We start from the raw sequence: 14,661 nt of genomic DNA on the forward strand, positions 1-14,661 counted from the left end.
CGCAAGAGGCTGGCGTGAAGGTGCAAATCCATGATTGCACGCTATTTCCCAAGGAGAAAGGTCACTCAGCCTGACTCATTCTCAACAGGACGAGTATTTTTTATTTATTTTTTATTCTTACTAATGAACACTCACTGCATGATGAACTAAAAGGAGGAGGAGAACTCGACACAAGGGTACATATCCAGCAGGACGGAGTGGGTGGGACCTGTGAAGCTCAGCCGACCAAGGGTCTCGGAATCACAGCTGCACATGTGCACCAAAGGAAACTAAACAGGGAGTGGAAGGGCAGGGAGCAGGAGAGCAAGAACTCTGAGGGTGGGAAAGAGAGGAGGGAGGGGAGGAAACCAGGAAACTTGTTAGTTTGCGAGTTATTCCAAGATATGAGTGCAGACAAGTACGCAAACAAGTACAAAGATAGCAGTATCAAGAGCATGATGCTGAGGTGAAAGTAGAGGCTGATTGCCGTGCAGTTTTGACGAAAGATTAGGGTGAGAATGGAGGAGAGTTAGAGATAGATAAAGACATAGTATAGTATGGATTGGGAGTTTGATGAGAGTAAACGTCCGTGCCTTATCTGTATGTGCTCCGAGACCAGGAACAGGGTCATACTGGCAGTAGCCTAGGGGGCGATGTCCGTGGCCAATGACCACCCAGACCATTTCAGGTAGCGGTAGGTCAGAACCTTGAACTGCTGCATCCCTTTGGGAGACAATGCATCGTGGAGGAGAGTGGCTGGCAGTTCATTCCAGGCTTCGATGAGGCACTCCGGGAAAGAGCGCAGCGCAAAATTGCAAGATCTGGCAGGTAGGGCTGTCTGGAGTTGAAGCTCGTCCGCAAGGTTGGCTGCCGAGCGGCGATGTGTGGCAGGCGCGATGGCGGGTGCGATGGCTCTGGCTGGGAGTGTCGCTGCAAGAACTGGTGGGCTTGTGATGTAATTCAGCTTGTACAGGGTTGTGGGGCCGGCCACACGGCGCCGCAGGGACAGAGTGTCCATTGGAGCCCCTGTCCCAATCAGGGTTAGGGCACGATGCTGGACTCGATCCAGCTGTGAGAGATGGGTAGCCGCAGCTCTCATCCATACAAGTGGGCAGTACTCCATTAGAGGCCGAATGAACCCCCGGTATGCTGTGGCCCGGCCCGGTGGGTCCAGGACATGGCACGCCTTCCGGAAGAAACCAATTTGCTGTGTGGCACGCACTGCAGTTCCTCGAAGATGCTCTGAGTATGATAGATGGGCATCAAACGTCACTCCAAGGAGCATTGACTTTGTAAATACGAAGGTTTTTGGCCATCTTCGTACTACAGTCGAAAATGGAACTTCCACAAGTACCCTAGGTCTGGGAACTCAGTGGATATGCAGCAGTCTGACGGAACAACAGATCAGTCAACGAACAGCGATCTCAACGATGGAGTGCTCACCCCCAGCAAATCTAAGGGTCAATGCCGACAATTTCATTTCTGAATGTTAGCCCACATCCCACATGCACACGCAGATGCTACACCACTATGAAGTACACCAACACACAGGGCACAGAGTTTGGAGTTTTACGGGTGCTGGCGTATGGTGGGTCAACATAGAGCACGTGTGTTGGCGCAACATAGAGCAAACATAGAGTGTCCTGGGGGATTTCAACGCTCGTGTTGGTTTTGGCTCACAGCAACTAGATATATGGCAGAGAGTGCTTGGATCACATGGTGTTGGTGATGTGAACGATGTTGATCATAGACTACTCACATTAATGGCGCGTCCACAGCTCACAGTATGTAACACACTGTTTCCCAAGAAACGCATTCACATGTACACCTGGCAACACCCTGGATCACAAAAGTGGCATTGTATAGATTATGTGTTCGTACGCCAACAACACCGTAAACGTTGCATGGACTGTCAAGTGATGCGCACTGCACAGTGTAGCACAGACCACCATCTTGTCCGCATGAAATACCGGCTACCTGACGTTGTGCAGCAACCGTACCATCATGATGCTCGTTCCAGACCGCGGAATTTTGGTGTTCACCATTTCAATCGGAAGCCCTTCACGAGTGAAGAGGAGGCTGAGAGTGTGCCTACTGTACGTGTTGAGTACTGTGCTAGTCTTGAATCTCGTTTATCCACGTATGATCGCGCCTCGTCTGTGGACTGTAATTGGTGTAGAGTGCTGTTGACGCGGCAGAGCAGGTGGTTAGTCGGGACAAGCGGCGGATGCCAGATTGGTTCCGTGACAATGCCCTTGTATTGGAGCCTCTACTGGAGTCTCGTTATACCCTGTATATCCAATGGCTGAGAAGCGGCAGGCACTCTGATCACCGGGCTTTTAAAGAAGCGCTTGGCTGGGCTCGTGCTAGTATTCAGAAGACAAAAACACCCCGGCTGATGGACAAAGCGGCTTTGGTGCACCGTGCACGTTTCAGTGGCAAAGCTGTCTGGTCTGCCATTCGCGACATGCAACGCTGCTTTGGGGGCTTGCAACCCCTGTCCGTCAAATCCATCCGCAATGCGGATGGAGTTCTTTGCGAATCTGTTCAGGAGCAGCAGTCCACATGGCATGGGCATTTCTTGGGTGTCTTGAATGTCTGCAAAGTGTACGCCGTGATCCGCATGTCTTGCAACTTATCCCTCAGCGTGAGGTCGAGGACTCCCTCTCACTGCCACCATCGGAGGATGAGCTGACTCAGGCAATTAGGCACCTACAGAATGGCAAAGCTGGTGGTATGTCAGAGATTGTGCCGGAGCTGCTGAAGGTTGGTGTGCCGGTCCTCCATCAACTCCTCCTGGACCTACTCTAATCTGTCTGGTCGGGGGGGGGGGGGTGCAAGCCCCAGGACTCAGGGGCGTTAGCAGGGGGGGGGGTGCTTTGGGTGCCAAAGCACCCCCTCAAAACCTTCGCCCATGGGTCTGGCTTGGCATGCATTGTATGATCAAACAACCACAACTGCCCTCAGCCCAGACTGGGTGCATGCTACGTAGATCTGCAAGTACTGCATTGTACTACACGTGCTTGCACTTTCCCGTTGCAGTCAGTGTGCAAGTATTAGTTACTCCATGCAGCCGCGTGGCGCGTGGTCCGGCCTGTACTACCTACTGCTGGCGCTAGCGCTAACTGTAGCTGATCACGCGCCACGCGGCTGTCACTGTCAGAACCAAGGCAAAGGTTTCATCACTTACCGTACATGACAGATAGATGCATGGTTCACTGGTTTCGGTGCCTTTTCTCTGCTGTTTTCCGGGCGGCAACTGCGCTTTCAAACTCATACGAGATTACAGCCAGCGTGGAGCGATTTGTTTGGTTTGAGTCCTGTTGCATATCGGAGTCCCGGCTTTGTCCTCTTGCTTTTGGTTGAAAATCTTGGAAGTTTCCAAATCATTCAAGTTGTTGACCGCTTAGGGGCCGTCCAAGGTTACCAATAATATTTTCAAAACGAAATGTTTTCGTTTGTGGGTGGGTGGGTTTGATGGAGTTTCGTTTTGAAAATAATTATTGAATGCTGATGGAGAATGCCCAGTTACTTCTGGATGTCGAAAATTGACATCAATATTTTATTGGAATTCGTTTTACCTGCAGAAAAGGTGGGTGGGTGGGTGGGGGCTGAAAAGTACTAACACTTTTCGTTTTGTAAAAACAATCGGTAACCCCGGACGGCCCCTTAGTCATATTTTGATAGACGGCGATGGCGGATGCACCTGACAAACATCTTCGCCACCGCACCTCAAGCTGCTGCACCAGATTCAGCTTGAAGTGTGGGTCCTGACTTGATTTCCAGTCACCAGTCACCTGCATACTATTAATTTTACTTGCTCTAAATACATCATTAGTATCGTATATCTACTCCCAAACTATCACTTTAACAATAGACAGTAGCACTGGTGGCTTTGTGGGCAGGCTGTAGCACGCCAGTTCAGCAGCTACTGCTTTTCGTGTCGATGCTTGTGTCAGCACATCATCAACATAATTGTCCACCTCAGGCCAAGGCCGTGTAACATAACTTTCTGGGCAATTGCTAGCCCAAGGCACACTCACGTCATCACGTAAAGCTTGTCACGACTGCCTGGTAGCTTTAAAAAGCAGGATCGACGTGCACTTGCAGGTAAGCCTTGTGTATGTCGATGAGCTCATACTGCTCTCCGACTTTCCGCCATTAACGGATCTTCTCCGCACATGCGGGCGCATCTGTACCGGGCCTGGAGTGGATCAGGTTATTCAGGCCATGGTAGTCTAGGTACGGACGTACCGGAGTGCTAGCCTTCTGGCTCTTCGTCAATAGTGGAATGAAGTCTCCAACGCATCCGTGGGTGGCCTCATCAAGCTCTACTAGCCAACCCTTGTCTACCCACGAATACACTTCTGCACAGGGTTGAGCCTGTTGACCATCGAACAGATCTTTGTATGCGTACTGGCAAATGACTGATCCGATCGGCCATGGTGGCGCTTGTCCGTCCGTCCTACCGGCGCCACTGCTTGGTGTCTTGATCCCATCGGATTAGACTGTGGTCGGCTTCTAGCATTACCCCTATATCATCCCTCGTAACGTCACATGACATGCCGGGTGTTCGCCGGCACACACGGTTGTTGCTGTGATACCAAAAGTTGCTGTGCCCGGGCCAAATGCAGCTGGGTTGAACTCACCTGCTTCGTCATGGCCTATGCTGACACCTCCGATGCCAGCAATTACATCTGCGCAGAGATGTACGTATGCGCCAACAGCTGCGAGTGATCCGACAACACTTGCTTTCACATGCACGCGTGGAAGAGACACAGGTCCACCTAGACGTTGAAGCTGGAGGTCTGTTTCAACTAGGATCTCAACAGGGTTGCCATCCAGGGTCACCACTAATGTCTGTCGGTCGATTCTGTATGACATTTTGGCGTGCTCAATAGATTTGCACTGTAGTCTTAATTACTTGAGGAGCAAGAAAAGTGTTACCAACCAGTATGAATGCCAAAGGAAAAGAGCCAAGATAAGAAGAAAGAAACAGAGAGGGAGAGAAAAGGAAAAAGCAATAAGCAGAGACAGAAGGCGTTTAATGGAAATTCATAGATACGGTACAGTCCGCACAGGGACACACATGTATATGAGCAGATACACTGAACCTAGGAGATGTATACAAACACGGGGTGTATAAATGAACTCTACCATACGGGAAATGTGTACAAGTCAATCTGAGGTCATGCAAACTGTTGTGTCATGTACTGACATAAGGAAGTGGTCTATTTTACATACAGATGAGTGTAGATATAGTGAAGAGTCAGGGACGCCATGCCCAGCAGCGCATGGTGTTGTCCAGCAGAGTATGGTATTGTGCGTAGCACGGGGTAGTGCGAGGTCGTGTACCATCTATACATGGTGATAGACAGGGGAAGGAATATGCCGTGAATGGGCGAAAGGACAACATTATAGTACAGGATATGACATCTCCCACTTTTTTAAAAAAAATTCAAAGAGAGAAACACAACAGTTGGTGAAGAAACTGTTAGGGAGCAAATGCAAGACGGGTAATCATATAGAACAGAACTATTCAATGTGCGGGAGAGCAATAGTATGAAGCCAGAGAGAGTAACATGGTAACGATCAATCTCTGCGGTGGCTGGATTTTTTTTGGGAGCACGGAGAGTTGGCTGTAGCATAGATGCAGGCTGTTGTTGCGGGACTAGCACGGCCGGTGGTACTGCTGGCGCAACTTCACAGAAGACCGGATGAGGTGGCGATGTTGTAGGAGCGATCGGTGAGTTGCTCAACCACTGTTCCCTCGTGCTTGTCATCTACCCACACTTTCGCTCCCAATGGCAGAGGGGAGAGCGACTTGGCTGCGAAACATTGATCGAATTGATCGAGGTTATCGCTGACGAAGGTCTCCGGATAGCCGTGGACCACAAATATGCTCTTCAGGTGAGTCATGACGGCTCGTGACGTAGTCGATGAGAGACAAGCGACATCAATGTAACGGGAGGAATACTCAACAGTGATCAGGTACTGGTGGCCGTCGACATCACAGAGATCCGATGCGATACGCTGCCATGGACGCTCGGGGAATGGAGTTGTCTGGAGTGGCTCTGGGGACTGATGGCGCTGTTTGATACAGGTAGTGCACTTGGCGACGTACACCTCGGCAGAGATACCTCTACGACAAGAAGCGGTTACGGGCTTTACTCTTTGTTACACCTTGGCGACCATCTTGCAGCTTCTGGAGGATCTCAGGCTGTAGCACGGACGAAACAACCAGCAAAAAGCCGTGGCACAGGATACCTTGCATGTGAGACAACTGGCCTTGCTCACGATGGAACGGCTTGATGTCGTCAGGAACGGTAACAAGTGTCAATATCCTTCTGCATAGATGGCCATGCAAAGCGAGTGCATGCATGAGTGTGTGTGTGTGCGTGCGTGCGTGCGTGCGTGCGTGTGCATCAACATGTGTATGACTGTGGGTATGTGTGTACATGTCTTGTCTTTAATTTTGCTGCTACTTTCAGAATGGGAACACACCATTACATGATGCAGCAGAGAATGGTCATGTTTCTGTAGTAAAATATCTTCTCACTTCTGGAAATTCGTTGGAACCAAAGAATAATGTAAGTCATATTATCCCTGATGAATGCTCGTTTTATGAGCAGAAAGAAGAATTACGCAGGTGAATACTTTTTTTGCGAGTAGACTTCCGTGCCTTCTCTTCATGTTGTGACATATCTTCTCCCGTACATTGTCTCCTTCCGCATCAACAAGGTATTATAGCGGCACAAGCAAATGAGAGCAAGAACAATGATGTATGTATATGCATGGTGTATATTGGTCACGTATTAATCATTGTTGTTTTTAGCTATTCTGCTTTGACCCGGTTTTATCACTACATTGCTGGACATATTTCATTGTGAAAAAGGAGAAGGACAAAATGTTCCGAGTTACGACTAACTAACTGTCCACCAACGTAACCAGACCTTATACAGTCAGCGAGTGTGAATTTTTTTTATTATTTACAATGAACACAGCTCGCAGGCAAAGACAAAAAAATTGCATAGTGGGCTTGCACACGGTCGAGTCTTGCAAGATGGGATCGGGCTTCTTACATCCAGATGATGGGGCAGTACTCCATCACTGGGCGCACAAAGGCATTGTAGGCTTGGATGCGACCGGGCGCGTCAAAAACGTGGAAAGCCTAACACAAAGGGCCAAGTCGCTGCTGTGTTGCCGGAAGATAAGCTGACCATCAAAACTGACGCCCAAGATTTTGAGCTCCACTTGTTCCCTCAGGTTAGATCCGTTGAAATCAATCTGTGGCATGTTCCATTGGGTGCGGTGGAAGCTGGCAATCACTACTTGGGATTTGGCTGGTTCAAATATCTATCTTCCATTCTTGACCCCAGAGGGAGATGTTGTTGACTGCTAGCTGGAGGGCTTGGGTGGTATCTTGTTGGATGGGGGGGGGGGGGGGGGTGATGTTGGTATGCAGTGTAGTGTCGTCTGCGAATGAGGCTAGGTCAGCACCGGCTGGTAGGTGGTCCTCGCAGTCGTTCACGTATATAAGGAAGAGAGTCGGACCCAGAATACTGCCCTGGGGGACTCCAGCCTGAAATGGGAGCCTTGAGGATGTCTGGCCACAAATGACCATTTGATGGTAGCATTCACCGAGGTAGCTGCTGAGCCACTGGTGCAGTTGCCCACGTAGGCCGTATACGTTGGACTTGTGTAGCACACCGGGGTGTGATACACAATCAAACGCGCCGGCTATGTCAATGGCGAGTATGCGTGCTACGCCTTTCTCCCCGGCTGTATGCAGCCACTGATGGTGGAGGCTGGAAAGGAGGTCGGCTACACGATGGCCATGGCGAAATCCAAACTGTCTTTTGGAGAAGACGTTGTTCGACTCGAGGAAATTAGTTAATGTTCGGTTGATAATTGTCTCCATCAGTTTGGCCAGAATACACAAGAGCAAAATTGGACGGTAATTGGAGGGTAGAAACTTTGATTTCCGTTTGAATATAGGGACTATGTTGGCAATATACCATGTCTTGGGCTGTATCCTAGTGTGGAAGCACCGTGCGAACAGTGTAGAAATAGGTTGAAACAGTTCAGCAGAACAGGTTTTCAACACTCGTGCCGGTATCCCATCCGGCCCGGTTGCCTTTGATGGGTTGAACTGCCGAAGGGTGCGCTCGACAACAGCCACACGGAAACGGACATCCGAAAGAGCCTGTTAATTTCGAGGCTTGACATATGGGAATGGGGCTGACAGGTCATCTTGCAAAATAGCGGGCCATGCATTCTCCTTTGTCTGCGCTGGCTGTGTACTCAAGTCCATCGGGATGACGTATTGTCGGAACAGTTTGACTACACCCATTGCCAGAGGCACACTAGACGGTGTGCCACCAGTCACTGGGTGGCAGCTGCTTTGTTTGTTTGTTATTTGTATTCTTTATTTAGAGTGGGAAGTCCAAAACAGGCCCTAGCCTAATAACAATGGTCCCACTAGAGAGGGAATGCTGTATATATGTGCATAAGGATCAGTGAGGGTAACAGCAACTAGTAGGGAAAGAAAAAGAGAGAATAAAAACAACTCAAAACAGGAGTTGTGACTTGCATAGGAAGAAAATAATGGAAATAGCCGTACTTTGAGGTCATTGTCTGTCTCAGTTTCGCCATGAAAGCACTCTTCGCAGTTTTGAGACAGGCAACCGTTGAGAGCCTAGCATCTTGGTAAGCTGACTGCCGATCGTCTTCAGACGGGTCATCTCTCAGGCATCTCCATGCACGTCATTTCCTCACTGTGGCAGCAGTGCACTCAGGGTCCACTATGGAGGATCGAATGCATGGGTTTTCAGGGTTTTAGAGGGTATGAATCTCTTCATTCCCGCCAGGATCCTCTCTGAGATGCCAGTGCATGACAGGTCTAGATCAGTTCGAGCCATAGCTGCCCAATTGGTGGTTCTGAGGAAGTGACGAAGCCTGGCCTAATCAGCATGCTGATACCTCCATACAGTTCATGATATGGGAAGCTCGCGTGACACACGGATCTGGAAATCGGCAAGTAGACAGGCATGGTCAGATTTGCCAAGAGGTGGCAAGACAGAGACCAATGATTCTACGGGTAGGTCGGATATAATCAGGTCCAGTGCGTTGCAGCCGTGCGGTGGTTGATCGACTAGCTGTTCAACACCGTGCATGTAGCACATGTCCTCTGCATGCTCGACACCTCTAGTTGTTCTGCTACTGTGGAGCCACTCTTGGTTGTGTACATTGAAGTCCTAGCAACTATCACAGCAGAGTTGCGGCAAAAATGGCAGAAAACTGATAAGGAGTACTGAGACATACGGCGACCTGACTCCTAGCTCCAACACTTCTCCAAGGCGCACAAACCAACAACCTCCCAACTTGGAAGACTCAGGTTCGAAAAGGTCCAAGAGGGGAAGGAAAGCGCAATGAAGAAGAGCACGAGCTCCGCGCCACGGCAACAAAAATGCCAAACGTTACTGGATGATGACGAAACTAGTAAGACTATTGGACATACCGGTGTACTGTAGTAGAATGACCCCCCAGCAGATGGACCCCCGGGCATTGTACTATAATTATAGTAGAGTGACCCCGGGGGGGAATCTACTATATAGTACAATGACCGGGGCGTCGTTCTACTATATAGTAGATTGCCCCCTGTCATTCTACTACAGAGTCCACCAGACTTGTCGTTTCGCACAAGCAGGTAGAAAGAGATGGAGTTTACACCACAGATTCCACGTGGACATCATGGATTGTGGCAAGAGTCCGGGGTTATGTACTCTTGATTGTGGGAATATGTGGTGAAAAGTCCACAACATTTGTACATAGGTCGCGCACTTTTCCTCTTTAGGAGACATGAACATCCTACCTTGTGTTGGATTGTTTTGGTTTGGAGTTGGAAGAAAGTTTGCAAGTTCAGTGTTCCTTTGCGTTTTCTGTGTGCTCCTTGCTCCTTTTGGATTATTCAGGAGTTCAGCAGTTCACGGACCTCTACTAAAATAGCGGCCGAGGGGGGTCGTTGTACTATATAGTAGAGTGACCCCGGGGGCAATCTACTATATAGTACAATGACCGGGGGGCCTTCCACTACGGGGTCATTCTACTATATGACACCGGCCTTACTACAACTCGACGACGTAACAAACCACCCAACTTGGGAGGCTCAAGTTTATGTAGTAAACAAAGAAAGGGGAAGCTAAGCGAAGACGAATTGTGACAAACCGAAACGTCAGCATTCTACTGAACTTCACTACACTGTATCATGTAAATATGATAGACTAGTTATGTGCAATAACAAGTTGTTCCACATGACGTACGTTTTGCCGAATAGGTCATGGCGGCTCATACGGTGTGCAAAGTTGAACTCCGATGGTGAGCCAATTAAATTAAATTACGGTGAAAAAGGAGAAGGAAAAATGTTACGAGTTATGACTAACTGTCCACCAACGTAACCAGATTATATACAGTCAACGAGTGCGACAAAATGGTGGTTGGTGGACAGTTAGCATAACTCGCAACATTTTGTCCTTCTCCTTTTTCACCATAATTTTATTGGCTCACCATCCGAGTTCATAATTCATTGTATTTGCTCTTGTTTGCTCTTGCTTGTTTATCACCTGAGGAGAAGGTACGGAAGTTTAGTCGCGAAACCATTAGTTTTGAGAATGTTGTTGAAGAGCCGGAGGTTTGTCCTATCAACATTTTTCCTTAGCTTCATTAGCCTGGAAAACGATAATGAGTTACTTGCGTCACCTCAAACTCGCTCGTAAGTCCAATGTCTTGAAGAGATCTGGTTTATGTTTCCAAGTTGGCTGTTCGAGGATCGCAGTATCTCGGCTTCCTCCGGAATCCCTCTGGAGTGCTGGACTCCATGTGTCATTGTGTGATCTACAAGCGCTTTGTCCGCCCGGGCACAAACCACTCTGGCTCGCCTCATCCAACAGGATGGCCATCGCCTAATCAGTGAGAAACCCTACCTTTGCCTCCTGAACAATATGCATTGTCTAGATGCACATCGCCTTCTACAGATGATGTTGCCACATGTTGTACATAGATACATAGATACACACGAGTCACAGAAAAACCACGCGTCTTGATGGCTGTAACTTAAAGTTTTATGCCATAATTATAGCAATCTTCAGACAACTGATTACAGTGATGCACAGCTAGTGTGGTATTTATACAGCAGCATAGGAAGGAATCTGTGAAGGTTTGAGGTCTGGTGGGTGCAAAAGTCCTGGATGGAAAATGTGCCAAACTCACATGGTCCGTGAGTGAGAAAAGAAATATGATATGGCAGGAAGTCAAGCAAGGCTGTGTGAAAGAATGATAATGATAATGTGGCTTGCCTGTAATCACAATCATGCAGGTGCAAGATGCCACACACTTTGGTAAGCGCTTAAAGGGGAAGTTAAGGCAAAAATTAAAATTTCACCAGTTGCAGTCTCCGGGGTGCTGAGTCGAATGGTCTTGGTCAGAGAAAGCTGAGACGCTCCCTTCCTACTTGAATCCCTATCGAACTCGCACACTTCCACCGAAACTGGGTGACTGCGCCCTACTCGATGGGGATTTGTATGCAAAATGTCACTAAAAGCGCCATTTCGTTCTTATAAAAGCACGGATGACCGCGATTGGCCCATATGTTGTAGTCTTTTGGACGCTGAGTCGACTGGTTTTGGTCCGAAAAGGCTGCGATGCAGCGTTCCTCCTTTATTCCCAATCGAACATGGTTGAACAAGTGGTCACGTGCTCCTGGGTGCCCAAATCACCTGGTCACCACGCCAGCAGGCGACAACTTTCACACCAAGGTTCAACTCGAGTTCAACTAGAGTGACAGGACTGCACCCAAAAAAGGTCAAACAGGCTAGTAAGTTGTACCCTGCAGGCACGGTGACCAGGTGATTGGTGTACGCAGGAGCACGTGACCGCTTGTTCAACCATGTTCGATTGGGAATAAAGGAGGAACGCTGCATCGCAGCCTTTTCGGACCAAAACCAGTCGACTCAGCGTCCAGAAGACTACAACATATGGGCCAATCACGGTCATCCGTGCTTTTATAAGAACGAAATGGCGCTTTTAGTGACATTTTGCATACAAATCCCCATCTAGTAGGGCGCAGTCACCCAGTTTCGGTGGAAGTGCGCGAGTTCGATTGGGATTCAAGTAGGAAGGGAGCGTCTCAGCTTTCTCGGACCAAGACCATTCGACTCAGCACCCCGAAGACTACAACTGGTGAAATTTTAATTTTTGCCTTACCTTCCCCTATAAAATAAGTTGGAGGAGGGGAGATACTTGCTCTTCTGTGCACCAACTAAACAGGTGCAAGATGGAAATTTCGACGCGCTGTGATGGCTATAGGTGCTTAGAATGGGCGAGGAACATGAAAAGAAATGACCACGATGACGCGACGTCAAGCGAGGCTATATGCAAGATACCACACCCGTAATTAGAAGGGCTACAGACGGGTGAAAATGGCTGTCGTGCGTCATGTGGCTGCAAGTCACGTGACTCCGTACCCACCAAGCAGGAACTTGGCAGAGTGCCTGCACTTTGATACGAGCTCCGTTCGCTTGTTGAGGGAGGTGCTGCGATCGGATATGCTGATGTGATATTTCCCTGCGATACATAGGTTGCAACGCTTGGTGACATTGGTGTAAGCCCGTGCACGTTCCTTGATGGACCAGCCAATCTCATAGGCCTTGTTCTGGCGTTTTAGGCTCCAGACATACTTTGCCAGCTCCGTACTTGCTTCATACCGCTCGTGGCGCAGCGACGTCATATGATTTCCATACCTGGACTTGAAATCCGGTGCCGACATTCCAGTGTATGTCTTCAGGGCACTGTCCAACGTTACTTCGGCCTCATACACCACATTGGTCGACTTGCATTCACCTTTCAGTGGACAAGATGCGGCGACTCGGCAGTTGCAGGGGACTCTCTCGTGCTTTGGTTGCATCATTTTCTTGTTGTGGCCTTTGATCCGCGTTTCCATACTAGGAATGCAGCTATAGCCGACTTTCAAGGTGTTTCTGTTGAAGAGCTTTCGCAGTTTGGCGTTCTTGGGGAAATGCTTGCTTACTAGTGCGAGAAACTGGCCTCCGATGTTTGTCCTGACATTGGCGCTATACGGAGGATAGAACCAGATGATGTCTCGCCCGCATTTCCTCTTGCGACTTGACTGGGTGGTCACATCGTCGTACACGAGCACTCTGGGGTGGCCACTGGCAGCTAGCGCATCGGCGAACTCAGGCACGGCTTCCTCAAAGACTTCCTTTGAGCTGGAAATCATCGCCAGACGCTTGTTGATGCCAACGGGTAAGCTCTTCAACACTTGCGGTGGGTGGTTGGACTTTGCGCTTACGTAAAGCGGAGTGTCGTTTGGCTTACGGTATGGCTTGAACGTACCGGATTCCAGGCACATGGTTATATCCAGGTAGTTGACTGTGCGCAGGTTGCTTTCTATCGTTATTTTCAGGCCGCACGACTTGAATACTTCGATTACCGTAGTTCCGCGCATATAAGCCCATGAGCTAATATACGAAATAATGCATTTTCCGGGAAAAAAAGGTGATAATGGTTCGCTTTTTAGCCCTGGGCCTCTATTCGAATTTTGAAGGCAGCTGGCATGCGAAAAAGAACAAGTCTGTGCGCGGTTGTTCGCCTACCGTAGGTACCGGTACTGGTAATGTAGTCTGCACTGACAAGTGACATGCTGTACTATCGGTTCCGTAACGGTGTTGGGTCTGTTTATTAGCCCATGGGCCTATAAACGGAGGTGGGGTTATATTCGGATATAGGCCCATGGGCTTATATGCGGATATAGGCCCATGGGCTTATATGCGGATATAGGCCCATGGGCTTATATGCGGATATAGGCCCATGGGCTTTTATGCGGATATAGGCCCATGGGCCTATAAACGGAGGTGGGCGTATATGCGGATATAGGCCCATGGGCTTATATGCGGATATAGGCCCATGGGGTTATATGCGGATATAGGCCCATGGGCTTATATGCGGATATAGGCCCATGGGCTTATATGCGGATATAGGCCCATGGGCTTATATGCGGATATAGGCCCATGGGGTTATATGCGGATATAGGCCCATGGGCTTATATGCGGATATAGGCCCATGGGCTTATATGCGGATATAGGCCCATGGGCTTATATGCGGATATAGGCCCATGGGCTTATATGCGGATATAGGCCCATGGGGTTATATGCGGATATAGGCCCATGGGCTTATATGCGGATATAGGCCCATGGGGTTATATGCGGATATAGGCCCATGGGCTTATATGCGGATATAGGCCCATGGGCTTATATGCGCGGAACTACGGTATTTGTTTTATCACTCTGTCCGCTACGGGTCCACTCGCATCCCTCAGCACTGCAAGTCCATCGTCACGGTAGAGCCCCACCGACGTCCAGTCCAGGTGCACAGCTAGCTTGGGGAGGATGTAGGCTCCAACAACGTCACAAGCCTCCGCACCGTCGTATGCGCCCATGGTAACGTCGAACATATCACCTCGGTCTTTCTTAGACCATGCCTGACCTTGGGCAAATAGCAGTGACTTGCGGGCATGCATAATCACATTCATGTCGTCGTCGCTGACCTGCACCTGCTGCTTAGCGAATTCCAGGTCGTCCTGCAAGAGCTCCTTCGTGATCGACGGGT

General features: G+C 49.2%; 2 protein-coding genes across 2 annotated transcripts in view; one reads left to right on the forward strand and one right to left on the reverse strand.

The window, feature by feature from the left end:
* Positions 1 to 622: 622 nt before the first annotated feature.
* On the reverse strand, positions 623 to 1,264 carry LOC135829154 (uncharacterized). The gene has a single exon (XM_065341559.1). The coding sequence runs from the start codon at positions 1,262 to 1,264 to the stop codon at positions 623 to 625; it is 642 nt and encodes a 213-aa protein (XP_065197631.1).
* Positions 1,265 to 1,940: 676 nt separating this feature from the next.
* The window catches only part of LOC135829155 (ankyrin repeat domain-containing protein 17-like), a 90,234-nt gene continuing 77,513 nt past the window's right edge, over positions 1,941 to 14,661 (forward strand). Inside the window, exons 1-4 of the mRNA XM_065341560.1 lie at positions 1,941 to 2,075; positions 2,626 to 2,745; positions 5,791 to 5,889; positions 6,471 to 6,569. Coding sequence (XP_065197632.1) covers positions 1,941 to 2,075; positions 2,626 to 2,745; positions 5,791 to 5,889; positions 6,471 to 6,569 — 453 coding nt within the window. The remainder of the gene's footprint in view (positions 2,076 to 2,625; positions 2,746 to 5,790; positions 5,890 to 6,470; positions 6,570 to 14,661) is intronic.

Source organism: Sycon ciliatum, chromosome 13 (assembly GCF_964019385.1).
Source record: "Sycon ciliatum chromosome 13, ocSycCili1.1, whole genome shotgun sequence".
Lineage (NCBI taxonomy): Eukaryota > Metazoa > Porifera > Calcarea > Leucosolenida > Sycettidae > Sycon > Sycon ciliatum.